Here is a 24,042-nt window from a genome sequence, read left to right as displayed (position 1 = left end):
TACAACAACAAAGGCCTTTTCTTAAGGGGCAGATGAGCTTTAATATTGCAGATAGATTGTGGTTTCCTCAATGTAATTGTCTGCAGCATTTCCAACTCCCCATATTTGTTTTGTAAATAATATATATAAATGTTTTTTAATACATTTCCCCATTTTATTTTCCCCTAACCCTACTACCCCTCACCTAACTGGAGGGAACTAACGGGCAACAAGTAGGCTTCTACTTCCAGCTTGTACATTCTATATACATTTTATGGACAGTATATTTTACAATAGTTATCTTTTGTTTGTTTTTAGTCCCATCCTTCAGCTCCACTCAACCCCTCCCATCTAGCTCTGAACACCATCCAGTCCCATCCTTCAGCTCCACTCAACCCCTCCCATCTATCTCTGAAGACCATCCAGTTTAGGCTTTCCTCCTCGGTGATCTCTTTTGTCCAGAAGGGCTTTCCTTCTCAGTGATCTTAATCCAGACCGGTTAGGCTTTCCTACTGTCAGTGATTTTTATCCAGAAGGGCTTTCCTCCTGTCAGTGATCTTTATCCAGAAAGGTTAGGCTTTCCTCCTGTCAGTGATCTTTATCCAGAAAGGTTAGGCTTTCTTCCTGTCAGTGATCTTTATCCAGAAGGGCTTTCCACCTGTCAGTGATCTTTATCCAGAAGGGCTTTCCACCTGTCAGTGATCTTTATCCAGACAGGTTAGGCTTTCCTCCTGTCAGTGATCTTTATCCAGAAGGGCTTTCCTCCTGTCAGTGATCTTTATCCAGAAGGGCTTTCCTCCTGTCAGTGATCTTTATCCAGAAGGGCTTTCCTCCTGTCAGTGATCTTTATCCAGAAGGGCTTTCCTCCCCTGGTATATGTGAAATGGTGAATAAAGGTGATATTATTTTCCTCGTACTGTTACATAGTGGAGATTCTCCTGACCAAGATGTTACTGAAAACAGTCAAGACGAGGCCTCGACAGTATCACACAAATTATTCAGTGAATAACACTGATCAATATGCTCCCAAAATGTCCAATTGTTTTCATGAAATAGCTCAACATAAATACACCAACTGTGTTCTTTCACTTTATTGAATGATACCAGAACAGCGTGGATCACTTTAATTCTAACAGAAACCACATGTCAAAGCACCACTGCTCCAAGGCTCGGCCCTATACAACACATCAAGTTCAGTCTCTGTCAAGGGAGTTAAGCACACAGTCACACGTATTGTATGTGTGGAGGCTAGAAGAAGTACAAGGCTGAGGGATGATATAAATATCTGATGTTTGCCCATCTTTGTCTTGCTTGTCAGGAATGGGAACACCCACCTCAAAGTGGAAATAAATATAAAGGAACAATTAGAGAAGGAGACTGAGGCGATCTGTGATGTTGACAGATATCCCCATGAACAATCCTGACTCGAAACCAAAACATGCCTCCCGCGAATCAAGACAAAAGCATATTTTTTAAACATTCTGAATATAGAACAGAGCAAGTTGTCTTCTTTACTTGGATGAGTGGAAATATGCTCTAGGAAATTGCAATCCTCTTCTTCACACAAAAGCAACACATTTATTATTGTGTCAGTTGAAAATAAGTTTTCAAACTAATAGTATGTAACAGCTGGTGTATGGTGCTAATTGTAGAACATATAGTTGTTGTTCAACTCTGGAAGTTTGAAGGTTTAACGTGGATGTAAAGTCAGACTGGAAGGTCTCTATTTCTTTCTGTTTCCGCGCGGACAGAATCATCACCATCCTCATGAAGATGTTCAGAGTGTCCATGTAGATCCCCATGCACCTACAAGACAGGATAACACCACAAAGCACCAACCGTCAGTTTATCATCACCGTACAAGACAGGATAATCACCACAAAGCACCAACAGTCAGTTTCTTATCACCGTACAAGACAGGATAATCACCATACAAGACATGATAACACCAACTGCCAGTTTCATATCACCATATAAGAGAGGATAAACACCAGTAGGCCAGCATTCTGTCTAGTAGGCCAGAATTATACTGTATCAATGGAATTTAGTATAATATCATACTGAAACATAATGGTAATTAGCATAGTAGGACATACTGTATCAATGGTATTTAGTATATTATACTGCATCATGACGGTATTGACAGTATTGTACTGTATCAATGGTATTTAGTACAATATCATACTGAAACAATGGTAATTAGCATAGTAGGACATTATACTGCATCGTGTGCGGTATTGACAGTATTATACTGCATCGTGACAGTATTATACTGCATCGTGACAGTATTATACTGCATCGTGACAGTATTGACAGTATTATACTGCATCATGACGGTATTCTACACTGAACAAAAATATAAACAGGTTCATATGAGTTACAGTTCATGAGTTACAGTTCATATGAGGAAATCAGTCAATAGAAATAAATTCATTAGTCCCAAATCTATGGATTTCACATGACTGGGAATACAGATATGCATCTGTTGGTCACGAGATACCTTAATAAAAAGGTAGTGGCGTGGATCAGAAAACCTGTCAGTATCTGGTGTGACCACCATTTGCCTCATCCAGCGCGACATCTCCTTCACATAGAGTTGGTCAGGCTGTTGATTGTGGCCTGTGGAATGGTGTCCCACTCCTCTTCAATGGATGTGCGAAGTTCCTGGATATTGGCGGGAACAAACACGCTGTCGTACATGTTGATCCAGAGCATTCCAAACATGCTCAATGGGTGACATGTCTGGTGAGTATGCAGGCCATGGGACATTTTCAGCTTCCAGGAATTGCGTACAGATCCTTGTGACATGGGTCCATGCATTATCATGCTGAAACATGAGGCGATGGCGACGGATGAATGGAACGACAATGAGCCTCAGGATCTCGTAATGGCATCTCTGCGCATTCAAATTGCCATCGATAAAACGCAATTGTGTTTGTTGTCCGTAGCGTATGCCTACACATACCACAACCCCACTGCCACCATGGGGCACTCTGTTCACAATGTTGGCATTTGCAAACCGCGCTCACCCACCCGACGCCATACATGCTGCCCGCCATCTGCCCGGTAGTTGAAACCGGGATTCATCGGTGAAGAGCACATTTCTCCAGCGTACCAGTGGCCATCGAAGTGAGCATTTTGCACTCTGAAGTCAGTTATGATGCCGAACTGCAGTCAGGTCAAGACCCTGGTGAAGACGACGAGCACACAGATGAGCTTCCCTGGGACGGTTTCTGACAGTTTGTGCAGAAATTCTTCGGTTGTGCAAACCCAGCTTCCCGGGTGGCTGGTCTCAGACGATCCCGCAGGTGAAGAAGCCGGATGTGGAGGTCCTGGGCTAGCGTGGTACATGTGGTCTCCGGTTGGACGTACTGCCAACAACATTTGAGGGGGCTTATGGTAGAGAAATTAACATTCAATTATCTGGCAACAGCTTGAATGTACATTACTGCAGTCACTATGCCAAATGCACACTCCCTCAAAACTTGAGACATCTGTGGCATTGTGTTGTGTGACAAAACTGCACATTTTAGAGTGGTTTTTATTGTCCCCAGCACAAGGTTCTTGATATTGCCACACGTGTCAGGTGGATGGATTATCTTGGCAAAGGAGAAACGCTCACGAAAGGGACGTAAACAAATTTGTGCACAACATTTTAGAGTAATAAGCTTTTTGTACATATAGAAAATGTTGGGGCTCTTCTATTTCAGCTCATGAAACATGGGACCAACACTTTACATGTTGCGTTTATATTTTTGTTCAATATATATCAAAGCAGGACAAAGAAATACAAAATAAACAGGATAAATGGACTAGATGACCATCTGTTTAAACAGTAGGATACAGAACTGGACTAGTTCTCTTTATATCTGTTTAAACAGTAAGGTACAGAACTGGACTAGTTCTCTTTATATCTGTTTAAACAGTAAGGTACAGAACTGGACTAGTTCTCTTTATATCTGTTTAAACAGTAAGGTACAGAACTGGACTAGTTCTCTTTATATCTGTTTAAACAGTAAGGTACAGAACTGGACTAGTTCTCTTTATATCTGTTTAAACAGTAAGGTACAGAACTGGACTAGTTCTCTTTATATCTGTTTAAACAGTAAGGTACAGAACTGGACTAGTTCTCTTTATATCTGTTTAAACAGTAAGGTACAGAAATCAGACATAGCAGTAATGATTACTCTGCAGACGTCACTTACGAGTTGATGGGGTCGTATTTCTGCATCCCGTACATGGGGTGCGTCTCCGCCCTCTTGATGACCTTCTGGGTGTCGTAGAGCAGGAACATGCTGAAGAGGACCAGACCTCCGTAGATAGCGATGGAGTACAGGCCTGCTCCCATCGCTGAGGTAGGGGCAGGAACATTGAGCCTGGGGACAGAGAGAGTGGAGAGGACATTGTATTAATACCATGTCCTCAAGTTCAATTAATAACTGAGGAGATATGTGTCAAGGGTGTTTGTCACCAGAGAGCCAAATCCTAAATAATACTATTTGAAAAGAAGAAACTCCAGCACACTGGTATCTTGAATACTCCACTAACAATTTACTGGGTTTGATGGAACAAAAGGTTATGGTTCAATAGACTTCATTGATGTCTGTCTACCATGTTGTTTTTCATTGATAAACACTTAAAAAGGCAATAACCATTTAGTTGTCCCCTAAAAGTATGATGTTTACATCCCTGCATTTTATGTTCCTTTGTGAATTGGACCATAATAAAACAGATTGTGAAGAAATGCCTACTAACAGATGGAGGTGGTGGAGACCACTGAAACCCACAGCCAGGGATATTGATCTAAAGATACTAACCGATGGAGGTGGTGGAGACCACAGCCAGGGATATTTATCTAAAGATACTAACCGATGGAGGTGGTGGAGACCACTGAAACCCACAGCCAGGGATATTGATCTAAAGATACTAACAGATGGAGGTGGTGGAGACCACAGCCAGGGATATTTATCTAAAGATACTAACCGATGGAGGTGGTGGAGACCACTGAAACCCACAGCCAGGGATATTGATCTAAAGATACTAACAGATGGAGGTGGTGGAGACCACAGCCAGGGATATTGATCTAAAGATACTAACCGATGGAGGTGGTGGAGACCACTGAACCCACAGCCAGGGATATTGATCTAAAGATACTAACCGATGGAGGTGGTGGAGACCACAGCCAGGGGATATTGATCTAAAGATACTAACAGATGGAGGTGGTGGAGACCACCAGCCAGGGATATTGATCTAAAGATACTAACCGATGGAGGTGGTGGAGACCACTGAAACCCACAGCCAGGGATATTGATCTAAAGATACTGACCGATGGAGGAGGCGAAGACGACTCCGAATCCCACCGCCAGGGGTCCTCCCATGTTGAGGAACTTCTCACTGGGGGCACACATGGCCACGGTGGACAGACCCCCCACAATGCCCGCTGTGTACCAGGCTGCCCTCATCATCAGGGGCCCACCTAGCAGAGTCATGGGGGCTATGACCGCTCCCATCACACCTGGAAACACAGGGAGAAATGGATTGATTTATTTACTAGGTTAGTTTAAAAGGGACCATGTACATACATCAAACATGAAAAAAGCACCAGATTTTAGCTACACGGCTATTTAATCATCTGAGGTCCAAATAAAGAGGTTATATATATATATATATATATATATATATATAAATAATCTCACAAGATGTTCTATTTAAAGGAAACAGATCTGGTATTTAACAGTCACAGCACCAGTGTGGTAAGTACTAGAAAACCCTGTTCCATTCAAGTCGACTGCTGCTGCATAGTGAGGGTATTCTGAACCTTTATAGTACTGCCCTCTAGTGGTGAAAACAAGCAAGTAGGACGTTTAATTGACAAATGCTTGGTAAAGTGAGAAGGTAAAGCAGTCCAACACCTGCATGTAGCATCCAGGCTAGATGTTTGGCTCCTGGGCTCTGGTCATAAGAGATAGATCTGACCAGCATGCCTGCTCCAATCATGGCTGCAAAGGTAGCTCCAATAGCCTGGTGAAAAAAAAGACAAATGTCTATTATTTTAACAACAAAAAAATACCCACAGTGGCTATTGAAAAGTGTCTGGAAATCATACACAATGGTTTGAAAATCAGCACCAGATGTATCAACACAAAACAATGAGGTTAGGTGGGCCCTCAAACCACTACTCTCCTTTAAGGGTTAATAACATTCAGTGGATGCAGATATACTTTTAGTCATTAGTCACTGGCCCAGTGGCAACAGTCATCGTAAATACTAATATTTCTTTGAAGGTAAACTCAGCGATATGACGTAGATGCAGAAAGTGAACAGCATAGTGAGTCAATTTCCACAACAACTAAAGCGTTGAAGTGTGAGCCTCAACTTCCCCACTGTTTTGGTCCCTTGTCTACCTCGCTGTAACAGCTTCTCTGCTGTTTTGGTCCCTTGTCTACCTCGCTGTAACAGCTTCTCTGCTGTTTTGGTCCCTTGTCTACCTCGCTGTAACAGCATAAAGCTAAATCTATGCAAATGGCAGATCTTTGTGTAACTGTGTGAGAGTGAAGTCTTGCATCTCACTCATCTCAATATCTGCGGTGCTGCTCGTGACAACGTCATTTAGCTGAATCTACCTTTTAAAACAAGCCGCCTTGACTGGTTAAATCCAGGTGAAACATTCAAATGTGAATTACCAGCCAGGATCCTCTCATCATGACACCCATGAGGGCTGGGGTCCTGCTGGCGGCTACAGCCGACAGAGCGGTCATCCCCACACTGCCTGCAAAGTACATGTAGGTGGAGTGGATCCTGTCCTTCACGTACTGGGGCCAGATACTGGGGCCAGAGACACAGGGAAAATAAACATTTACAGAGGACAACACGTGTTGATATACCTGCACAATAGGCACCCTGTTCCCAACATAAGGCACTATACTCAACCAGGACACATTAGGGCTCTGGTGGAGTGCACTCTGTAGAGAATAGGGTGCCATTTGGGACACAGATAAAGTAACACTTTCCTTTGAGTTATGAGAAACCCATAGAACTACACAGAAATAGCTGCAGTAATAACAATGACACATGTACCTGATACCAGTTGAATTGGTAAACCACTGTAACTTCATGGGATAATACCAGTACAACACACACTACCATGGGACAACACCAGTACAACACACACACTACCATGGGACAACACACACACACTACCATGGGATAATACCAGTACAACACACACACACACACACACACACACACACTACCATGGGATAATACCAGTACAACACACACACACACACACACACACACACTACCATGGGATAATACCAGTACACACACACACACTACCATGGGATAATACCAGTACAACACACACACTACCATGGGATAATACCAGTACAACACACACACTACCATGGGATAATACCAGTACAACACACACACACACACACACACTACCATGGGATAATACCAGTACAACACACACACACACACACTACCATTTGATAATACCAGTACAACACACACACACACTACCATTTGATAATACCAGTACAACACACACACACACACACACACACACACACACACACACACACACTACCATTTGATAATACCAGTACAACACACACACACACACACACACACACACACACACACACACACAACCATGGGATAATACCAGTACAACACACACACACTACCATGGGATAATACCAGTACAACACACACACACCTACCATGGGATAATACCAGTACAACACACACACACACACACACACACACACACTACCATGGGATAATACCAGTACAACACACACACACACACACACACACACACACCACCGCACACACACACACACACACACACACACACACACTACCATGGGATAATACCAGTACAACACACACACACACACACACACACACACACACACACACACACTACCATGGGATAATACCAGTACAACACACACACACACACACACACTACCATGGGATAATACCAGTACAACACACACACACACTACCATGGGATAATACCAGTACAACACACACACACACTACCATGGGATAATACCAGTACAACACACACACACACACTACCATGGGATAATAACAGTACAACACACACACACACACTACCATGGGATAATACCAGTACAACACACACACACACTACCATGGGATAATACCAGTACAACACACACACACCACTACCATGGGATAATACCAGTACAACACACACACACACACACTACCATGGGATAATACCAGTACAACACACACACACACTACCATGGGATAATACCAGTACAACAACACACACACACCACACACACCTCCATGGGATAATACCAGTACAACACACACACACACCTACCATGGCAGAACACACACACACACACACACACACACACACACACACTACCATGGGATAATACCAGTACAACACACACACACACACACTCACCATGGGATAATACCAGTACACCACACCCACCCCCCACACACACACACACACACACACACACACACACACACTACCATGGGATAATACCAGTACAACACACACACACACACAAAAAACACACTCTACCATGGGATAATACCAGTACAAAACCACACACACACACACACACACACACACTACCATGGGATAATACCAGTACACCACCCACACACACACACACACACACACACACACACACACACACACACACTACCATGGGATAATACCAGTACAACACACACACACTACCATGGGATAATACCAGTACAACACACACACACACCATGAATACCACTACACACACACACACACACCAACTACAACACACACACACTACCATGGGATAATACCAGTACAACACACACACACTACCATGGGATAATACCAGTACAACACACACACACCTACCATGGGATAATACCAGTACAACACACACACACACACTACCATGGGATAATACCAGTACAACACACACACACACTACCATGGGATAATACCAGTACAACACACACACACACCACTACCATGGGATAATACCAGTACAACACACACACACACACCATGGGATAATACCAGTACAACACACACACACCTACCATGGGATAATACCAGATACAACACACACACACACTACCATGGGATAATACCAGTACAACACACACACACACACACACACCTACCATGGGATAATACCAGTACACACACACACACACACACTACCATGGGATAATACCAGTACAACACACACACACACACACACTACCATGGGATAATACCAGTACAACACACACACACACACACACACACTACCATGGGATAATACCGTACAACACACACACACACACACACACACACACACCTACCATGGGATAATACCAGTACAACACACACACACACACACACACACTACCATGGGATAATACCAGTACAACACACACACACACACACACACACTACCATGGGATAATACCAGTACAACACACACACACACACACACACTACCATGGGATAATACCAGAACAACACACACACACACACACCATGGGATAACACCATACAACACACACACACACACACACACACACTACCATGGATAATACCAACACACACACACACACACACACACACACACTAACCATGGGATAATACCAGACACCACACACACACACACACACACACACTAACCATGGGATAATACCAGTACAACACACACACACACACACACACACACACACACACACACACACACACACACACACACTACCATGGGATAATACCAGTACAACACACACACACACACACACACACACTACCATGGGATAATACCAGTACAACACACACACACACACACACACACACATACCATGGGATAATACCAGTACAACACACACACACACACACACACAGACACCAACACACACACACACACACTACCATGGGATAATACCAGACACACACACACACACACACACACACACACACACACCACACACACACACACACACTACCATGGGATAATACCAGTACAACACACACACACACACACACACACCGGGATATTACCAGTACACACACACACACACTACCATGGGATAATACCAGTACAACACACACACACACACACACACACACACACTACCATGGGATAATACCAGTCACACACACACACACACACTACCATGGGATAATACCAGTACACACACACACACACTACCATGGGATAATACCAGTACAACACACACACACACTACCATGGGATAATACCAGTACAACACACACACACACTACCATGGGATAATACCAGTACACACACACACACACACACACTACCATGGGATAATACCAGTTACAACACACACACACCACGACAAGTACAACACACACACACACTACCATGGGATAATACCAGTACAACACACACACACACTACCATGGGATAATACCAGTACAACACACACACACACACTACCATGGGATAATACCAGTACAACACACACACACTACCATGGGATAATACCAGTACAACACACACACACTACCATGGGATAATACCAATACACACACACACACACACACACTACCATGGGATAATACCAGTACAACACACACACACCACTTACCATGGGATAATACCAGTACAACACACACACACACCACATACACACACACACACACACACTACCATGGGATAATACCAGTACAACACACACACACACACCATGGATACAGTACACACACACACACACACTACCATGGTCACACACACACACACACACACACACACTACCATGGGATAATACCAGTACACACACACACACACACACACACACACACACACACACACTACCATGGGATAATACCAGTACAACACACACACACACCATGATAACCACACACACACACACACTACCATGGGATAATACCAGTACAACACACACACACACACACACTACCATGGGATAATACCAGTACACACACACACACACACACACACTACCATGGGATAATACCAGTACAACACACACACACACTACCATGGGATAATACCAGTACACACACCACACACACACACACTACCATGGGATAATACCAACACACACACACACACACACACACTACCATGGGATAATACCAGTACAACACACACACACACACACACTACCATGGGATAATACCAGTACAACACACACACACACACACTACCATGGGATAATACCAGTACAACACACACACACACACACTACCATGGGATAATACCAGTACAACACACACACACACACATACCATGGGATAATACCAGTACAACACACACACACACACACACACACTACCATGGGATAATACCAGTACAACACACACACACACACACACACAACCATGGGATAATACCAGTACAACACACACACACACACACACACACACAACACACACACACACACACACACACACACACACACTACCATGGGATAATACCAGTACAACACACACACACACACACACACTACCATGGGATAATACCAGTACAACACACACACACACACTACCATGGGATAATACCAGTACAACACACACACACACACACACACACTACCATGGGATAATACCAGTACAACACACACACACACACACACACACACTACCATGGGATAATACCAGTACAACACACACACACACACACACACACACACACACACTACCATGGGATAATACCAGTACAACACACACACACACCATACCAGTACACACACACACACACACTACCATGGGATAATACCAGTACAACACACACACACACCACTACCATGGGATAATACCAGTACAACACACACACACACACACACACACACACTACAGGACACATACACACACACACACACACACTACCATGGGATAATACCAGTACAACACACACACACACACTACCATGGGATAATACCAGACACACACACACACTACCATGGGATAATACCAGTACAACACACACACACACACACACACTACCATGGGATAATACCAGTACAACACACACACACACCAGAAACCACACACACACACACACACTACCATGGGATAATACCAGTACAACACACACACACCCTACCATGGGATAATACCAGTACAACACACACACACAACACACACTACCATGGGATAATACCAGTACACACACACACACTACCATGGGATAATACCAGTACAACACACACACACACCATGGGATAATACCAGTACAACACACACACACACTACCATGGGATAATACCAGTACAACACACACACACACACACACACACACACTACCATGGGATAATACCAGTACAACACACACACACAACACACATACACACACACACACACTACCATGGGATAATACCAGTACAACACACACACCACAACACACACACACACACACACACTACCATGGGATAATACCAGTACAACACACACACACACACACATACCATGGAACAACACACACACACACACACACACACTACCATGGGATAATACCAGTACAACACACACACACACACACCATGGGATAATACCAGTACAACACACACAAAATACCAGACACACACACACACACTACCATGGGATAATACCAGTACAACACACACACACACACACACAACCACACTACCATGGGATAATACCAGTACAACACACACACACACACACATACCACACACACACACACACACACACTACCATGGGATAATACCAGTACACACACACACACACACTACCATGGGATAATACCAGTACAACACACACACACACACCACCATGGGATAATACCAGTACAACACACACACACACACACACTACCATGGGATAATACCAGTACACACACACACACACACACTACCATGGGATAATACCAGTACAACACACACACACACTACCATGGGATAATACCAGTACAACACACACACACACACATGACAAACCAGCACACACACACCCATGGATAATACCAGTACACACACACACACTACCATGGGATAATACCAGACAACACACACACACACTACCATGGGATAATACCAGTACACACACACACACACACACACTACCATGGGATAATACCAGTACAACACACACACACACACACACCACACACACACACACACACACTACCAGGGATAATACCAGTACAACACACACACACACACACTACCATGGGATAATACCAGTACACACACACACACACACTACCATGGGATAATACCAGTACAACACACACACACACACACACACACACACACACCACATACCATGGGATAATACCAGTACAACACACACACACACACCATGATAATACCAGTACAACACACACACACACACACACACCATGGGATAATACCAGTACAACACACACACACACACTACCATGGGATAATACCAGTACAACACACACACACACACACACACACACACACACACACACTACCATGGGATAATACCAGTACAACACACACACACACACACACACACACTACCATGGGATAATACCAGTACAACACACACACACACTACCATGGGATAATACCAGTACAACACACACACACACACACACTACCATGGGATAATACCAGTACAACACACACACACACACACTACCATGGGATAATACCAGTACAACACACACACACACACACTACCATGGGATAATACCAGTACAACACACACACACACACACTACCATGGGATAATACCAGTACAACACACACACACACTACCATGGGATAATACCAGTACAACACACACACACACACTACCATGGGATAATACCAGTACAACACACACACACACACACACACACTACCATGGGATAATACCAGTACACACACACACACACACACACTACCATGGGATAATACCAGTACACACACACACACACACTACCATGGGATAATACCAGTCACAACACACACACTACCATGGGATAATACCAGTACAACACACACACACACACACACACACACTACCATGGGATAATACCAGTACAACACACACACACACTACCATGGGATAATACCAGTACAACACACACACACACACACTACCATGGGATAATACCAGTACAACACACACACACACACACACACACATACCAAACAGCACACACACACACAGGTACCAGTACAACACACACACACACACTACCATGGGATAATACCAGTACACACACACACACACACTACCATGGGATAATACCAGTACAACACACACACACACTACCATGGGATAATACCAGTACAACACACACACACACACACACACACACACACACACACACACACTACCATGGGATAATACCAGTACACACACACACACACACTACCATGGGATAATACCAGTACAACACACACACACACACACACACACACACACACTACCATGGGATAATACCAGTCACAACACACACACACACACTACCATGGGATAATACCAGTACAACACACACACACACTACCATGGGTAATACCAGTACAACACACACACACACTACCATGGGATAATACCAGTACAACACACACACACACACACACACACACACTACCATGGGATAATACCAGTACAACACACACACACACACTACCATGGGATAATACCAATTACAACACACACACACTACCATGGGATAATACCAGTACAACACACACACACACACACACTACCATGGGATAATACCAGTACAACACACACACACACACTACCATGGGATAATACCAGTACAACACACACACACACATGGCCAAACAACACACACTACCATGGGATAATACCAGTACACCACACACACACACTACCATGGGATAATACCAGTACAACACACACACACACACTACCATGGGATAATACCAGTACAACACACACACACACACACACACACACACTACCATGGGATAATACCAGTACAAACACACACACACACACACTACCTGGGTTACAGTACAACACACACACACACACACTACCATGGGATAATACCAGTACACCACACACACACACACACACTACCATGGGATAATACCAGTACAACACACACACACACTACCATGGGATAATACCAGTACACACACACACACACTACCATGGGATAATACCAGTACAACACACACACACACACTACCATGGGATAATACCAGTACAACACACACACACACACACACACTACCATGGGATAATACCAGTACAACACACACACACACACCACTACCATGGGATAATACCAGTACAACACACACACACACTACCATGGGATAATACCAGTACAACACACACACACACACACACACACACACACCTACCATGGGATAATACCAGTACAACACACACACACTACCATGGGATAATACCAGTACACACACACACACACACACTACCATGGGATAATACCAGTACACACACACACACACACCATGGGATAATACCAGTACAACACACACACACACACTACCATGGGATAATACCAGTACAACACACACACACACACACACTACCATGGGATAATACCAGTACAACACACACACACACACACTACCATGGGATAATACCAGTACAACACACACACACACACACTACCATGGGATAATACCAGTACAACACACACACACACCTACCATGGGATAATACCAGTACAACACACACACACACACACCGGATAATACACACACACACACACACACACACACACACTACCATGGGATAATACCAGTACAACACACCACCCATACACACACACACACACACTACCATGGGATAATACCAGTACAACACACACACACACACACTACCATGGGATAATACCTGTACACACACACACACACTACCATGGGATAATACCAGTACAACACACACACACACACATACCATGGGATAATACCAGTACAACACACACACACTACCATGGGATAATACCAGTACACACACACACACACTACCATGGGATAATACCAGTACAACACACACACACACTACCATGGGATAATACCAGTACAACACACACACACACACACTACCATGGGATAATACCAGTACAACACACACACACCAAGGGCAACACACACACACACACACACTACCATGGGATAATACCAGTACACAACACACACACACTACCATGGGATAATACCAGTACACACACACACACACACACACACTACCATGGGATAATACCAGTACAACACACACACACACACACACACACACACACTACCATGGGATAATACCAGTACAACACACACACACACACACACACCTACCATGGGACAATACACACACACACACTACCATGGGATAACACACACACACACACACACTACCATGGGATAATACCAGTACAACACACACACACACACACACTACCATGGGATAATACCAGTACAACACACACACACACACACTACCATGGGATAATACCAGTACAACACACACACACACACACACACACACACACAACCATGGGATAATACCAGTACAACACACACACACTACCATGGGATAATACCAGCACACACACACACACACTACCATGGGATAATACCAGTACAACACACACACACACACACACACACACACTACCATGGGATAATACCAGTACAACACACACACACACTACCATGGGATAATACCAGTACACACACACACACACACACACTACCATGGGATAATACCAGTACAACACACACACCTACCATGGGATAATACCAGTCACACACACACACACACACTACCATGGGATAATACCAGTACAACACACACACACTACCATGGGATAATACCAGTACAACACACACACTACCATGGGATAATACCAGTACAGCACACACACACACACACACATACCATGGGATAATACCAGTACAACACACACACACCACTACCATGGGATAATACCAGTACAACACACACACACAACTACCATGGGATAATACCAGTACAACACACACACACACACCGTAATACCAAACACACACACACACTACCATGGGATAATACCAGTACAACACACACACACACACATACCATGGGATAATACCAGTACAACACACACACACACCCTACCATGGGATAATACCAGTACAACACACACACTACCATGGGATAATACCAGTACAACACACACACTACCATGGGATAATACCAGTACAACACACACACACACTACCATGGGATAATACCAGTACAAAACACACACACACACTACCATGGGATAATACCAGTACAACACACACACACACTACCATGGGATAATACCAGTACAACACACACACACACACACTACCATGGGATAATACCAGTACAACACACACACACACACTACCATGGGATAATACCAGTACAACACACACACACACACACTACCATGGGATAATACCAGTACAACACACACACACACTACCATGGGATAATACCAATACAACACACACACACACCTACCATGGGATAATACCAGCACACACACACACACACTACCATGGGATAATACCAGTACACAACACACACACACACTACCATGGGATAATACCAGTACAACACACACACACACACACACACACACACACACACAACCATGGGATAATACCAGTACAACACACACACACACTACCATGGGATAATACCAGTACAACACACACACACACACACACTACCATGGGATAATACCAGTACAACACACACACACACACACACTACCATGGGATAATACCAGTACAACACACACACACACACTACCATGGGATAATACCAGTACAACACACACACACACACACACTACCATGGGATAATACCAGTACAACACACACACACACACACACACACACACCTGGGATAATACCAATACAACACACACACACACACACTACCATGGGATAATACCAGTACAACACACACACACACAACACCACACACACACACACACACTACCATGGGATAATACCAGTACAACACACACACACACACTACCAACACACACACACACACACTACCATGGGATAATACCAGTACACAACACACACACACACACACTACCATGGGATAATACCAGTACACACACACACACACACTACCATGGGATAATACCAGTACAACACACACACACACACACACTACCATGGGATAATACCAGTACAACACACACACACACACACACACACACACTACCATGGGATAATACCAGTACACACACACACACACACACTACCATGGGATAATACCAGTCAACACACACACACACACACACACTACCATGGGATAATACCAGTTACAACACACACACACACACTACCATGGGATAATACCAGTACAACACACACACACACACACACACACACACACACTACCATGGGATAATACCAGTACAACACACACACACACTACCATGGGATAATACCAGTACAACACACACACACACTACCATGGGATAATACCAGTACACACACACACACACACACACACACTACCATGGGATAATACCAGTACAACACACACACACACACTACCATGGGATAATACCAGTACAACACACACACACACACACACACCATGGGATAATACCAGTACACACACACACACACACACACACACACACACACTACCATGGGATAATACCAGTACAACACACACACACACACAACCATGGGATAATACCAGTACACACACACACACACACTACCATGGGATAATACCAGTAACACACACACACACACTACCATGGGATAATACCAGTACAACACACACACACACACTACCATGGGATAATACCAGTACAACACACACACACACACACACACACACACACACACACACACACACACACACCAGTGGGATAATACCAGTACAACACACACACACACACTACCATGGGATAATACCGTACACACACACACACACTACCATGGGATAATACCAGTACAACACACACACACACACACACTACCATGGGATAATACCAGTACAACACACACACACTACCATGGGATAATACCAGTACAACACACACACACACACACACTACCATGGGATAATACCAGTACAACACACACACTACCATGGGATAATACCAGTACAACACACACACACACACACTACCATGGATAATACCAACAACGCACACACACACACACACACACACTACCATGGGATAATACCAGTACAACACACACACACACACACGGGACACATACACACTACAACACACACACACACTACCATGGGATAATACCAGTACACACACAACACACACACACACATACCATGGGATAATACCAGTACAACACACACACACACACACACACTACCATGGGAAAATACCAGTACAACACACACACACACACACAACCACACACACACACTACCATGGGATAATACCAGTACAACACACACACACACACTACCATGGGATAATACCAGTACAACACACACACACACACACACACTACCATGGGATAATACCAGTACAACACACACACACACTACCATGGGATAATACCAGTACAACACACACACACACACACACACACCTGGGACACCACACACTACACACACACACTACCATGGGATAATACCAGTCCACACACACACACACACTACCATGGGATAATACCAGTACAACACACACACACACACTACCATGGGATAATACCAGTACAACACACACACACACTACCATGGGATAATACCAGTACACACACACACACACACACTACCATGGGATAATACCAATTACAACACACACACACACACACACACTACCATGGGATAATACCAGTACAACACACACACACACTACCATGGGATAATACCAGTACAACACACACACTACCATGGGATAATACCAGTACACACACACACACACACTACCATGGGATAATACCAGTACAACACACACACACACACACACACTACCATGGGATAATACCAGTACAACACACACACACACACACACACTACCATGGGATAATACCAGTACAACACACACACACACTACCATGGGATAATACCAGTACAACACACACACACACACAATGGGATAATACCAGTACAACACACACACACCACTACCATGGGATAATACCAGTTACACACACACACACACACACACACACTACCATGGGATAATACCAGTACAACACACACACACACACACACACACACACACACACTACCATGGGATAATACCAGTACAACACACACACACACACACACTACCATGGGATAATACCAGTACACACACACACACACACTACCATGGGATAATACCAGTACAACACACACACACACACACACACTACCATGGGATAATACCAGTACAACACACACACACACACACACACTACCATGGGATAATACCAGTACAACACACACACACACACACACACACACACACTACCATGGGATAATACCAGTACAACACACACACACTACCATGGGATAATACCAGTACACACACACACACACACACACTACCATGGGATAATACCAGTACAACACACACACACACACACTACCATGGGATAATACCAGTACAACACACACACACCACTACCATGGGATAATACCAGTACACACACACACACACACTACCATGGGATAATACCAGTACACACACACACACACCATGGAATACCAGTACAACACACACACACTACCATGGGATAATACCAGTACAACACACACACACAAAACTACCATGGGATAATACCAGTACAACACACACACACTACCATGGGATAATACCAGTACAACACACACACACACATATAATACCAGACACACACACACACACACACACACTACCATGGGATAATACCGTACACACACACACACACACTACCATGGATTACCAACAACACACACACACACACTACCATGGGATAATACCAGTACAACACACACACACACACTACCATGGGATAATACCAGTACAACACACACACACACACACACACTACCATGGGATAATACCAGTACAACACACACACACTACCATGGGATAATACCAGTACAACACACACACACACTACCATGGGATAATACCAGTACAACACACACACACACACTACCATGGGATAATACCAGTACAACACACACACACACACACACACACATGGGATAATACCAGACAACACACACACACACTACCATGGGATAATACCAGTACAACACACACACACACACTACCATGGGATAATACCAGTACAACACACACACACACACACCTACCATGGGATAATACCGACAACACACACACACACTACCATGGGATAATACCAGTTACAACACACACACACACACACATGGATAATACCAGTACAACACACACTACCACAACACACACACACACACACACACTACCATGGGATAATACCAGTACAACACACACACACACCTACGTAATACCATACAACACACACACACACACTACCATGGGATAATACCAGTACAACACACACACACACACTACCATGGGATAATACCAGCACACACACACACACACACTACTAAATACCAGTTACAACACACACACTACCATGGGATAATACCAGACAACACACACACACACTACCATGGGATAATACCAGTACAACACACACACACACTACCATGGGATAATACCAGTACAACACACACACACACATGGGATAATACCAGTACAATACACACACTACCATGGGATACCAGTACAATACACACACAACACCATGGGATAATACCAGTACAACACACACACACACACACTACCATGGGATAATACCAGTACAAACACACACACACACTACCATGGGATAATACCAGTACAACACACACACACACACTACCATGGGATAATACCAGTACAACACACACACACCACTACCATGGGATAATACCAGTACAACACACCCACACACACTACCATGGGATAATACCAGTCAACACACACACACACCACACTACCATGGGATAATACCAGTACAACACACACACACACCATGACATAATACCAGTACACACACACACACTACCATGGGATAATACCAGTACAACACACACACACTACCATGGGATAATACCAGCACAACACACACACATACCATGGGATAATACCAGCACACACACACACACACTACCATGGGATAATACCAGTACAACACACACACACACACTACCATGGGATAATACCAGTACAACACACACACACACACACACACACACTACCATGGGATAATACCAGTACAACACACACACACACACACACACACACACACACACACACACACACACACACACACACACACACACACACACTACCATGGGATAATACCAGTACAACACACACACACACACACACACTACCATGGGATAATACCAGTACAACACACACACACACACTACCATGGGATAATACCAGTACAACACACACACACACACACACACACACACTACCATGGGATAATACCAGTACAACACACACACACACACACACACACACACACTACCATGGGATAATACCAGTACAACACACACACACTACCATGGATAACACACACACACACACACACTACCATGGGATAATACCAGTACAACACACACACACACACACACTACCATGGGATAATACCAGTACAACACACACACACACACTACCATGGGATAATACCAGTACAACACACACACACACACACTACCATGGGATAATACCAGTACAACACACACACACACACACTACCATGGGATAATACCAGTACACACACACACACACTACCATGGGATAATACCAGTACACCCCACACACACACACACACTACCATGGGATAATACACACACACACACACACACACACACTACCATGGGATAATACCAGTACAACACACACACACACTACCATGGGATAATACCAGTACAACACACACACACACACCCACAACACACACACACACTACCATGGGATAATACCAGTACAACAACACACACACACACTACCATGGGATAATACCAGTACAACACACACACACACACACACACACACACTACCATGGGATAATACCAGTACAACACACACACACACACACACACACACACTACACACGGGATAATACCAGTACAACACACACACACACACACTACCATGGGATAATACCAGTACAACACACACACACACTACCATGGGATAATACCAGTACAACACACACACACACACTACCATGGGATAATACCAGTACAACACACACACACACACACACTACCATGGGATAATACCAGTACAACACACACACACACACCCCCTACCATGGGATAATACCAGTACAACACACACACACCACTACCATGGGATAATACCAGTACAACACACACACACACACTACCATGGGATAATACCAGTACACACACACACACACACACTACCATGGGATAATACCAGTACAACACACACACACACACTACCATGGGATAATACCAGTACAACACACACACACCAGGATTCCACACACACACACTACCATGGGATAATACACACACACACACACACACACTACCATGGGATAATACCAGTACAACACACACACACACCACAACACACACAACACACACACACACACTACCATGGGATAATACCAGTACAACACACACACACACACACCATGGGATAATACCAGTACAACACACACACACACCACACACACTACCATGGGATAATACCAGTACAACACACACACACTACCATGGGATAATACCAGTAAACACACACACACACACACTACCATGGGATAATACCAGTACAACACACACACACTACCATGGGATAATACCAGTACAACACACACACACTACCATGGGATAATACCTGTAAAACACACACACACACACTACCATGGGATAATACCAGTACAACACACACACACTACACACATGGGATAACACCACTACACACACACACACACTACCATGGGATAATACCAGTACAACACACACACACTACCATGGGATAATACCAGTACAACACACACACACACACTACCATGGGATAATACCAGTACAACACACACACACACACACAACTACCATGG

General features: G+C 44.0%; 1 protein-coding gene across 1 annotated transcript in view; it reads right to left on the bottom strand.

Moving 5' to 3' along the window:
- Positions 1-1,529: 1,529 nt before the first annotated feature.
- Positions 1,530-24,042, bottom strand: part of LOC106613827 (growth hormone-inducible transmembrane protein-like) — a gene marked incomplete at its 5' end in the record, with an annotated part of 52,093 nt that continues 29,580 nt past the window's right edge. The window contains 5 exons of the mRNA XM_045713455.1: positions 1,530-1,785; positions 4,185-4,355; positions 5,302-5,494; positions 5,892-6,000; positions 6,663-6,804. Of these exons, the coding sequence (XP_045569411.1) occupies positions 1,587-1,785; positions 4,185-4,355; positions 5,302-5,494; positions 5,892-6,000; positions 6,663-6,804 (814 nt within the window). The remainder of the gene's footprint in view (positions 1,786-4,184; positions 4,356-5,301; positions 5,495-5,891; positions 6,001-6,662; positions 6,805-24,042) is intronic.

Source organism: Salmo salar, unplaced genomic scaffold (genome assembly GCF_905237065.1).
Source record: "Salmo salar unplaced genomic scaffold, Ssal_v3.1, whole genome shotgun sequence".
Classification (NCBI taxonomy): Eukaryota; Metazoa; Chordata; class Actinopteri; order Salmoniformes; family Salmonidae; genus Salmo; species Salmo salar.
This window is presented reverse-complemented; position numbering and strand designations above follow the sequence as displayed.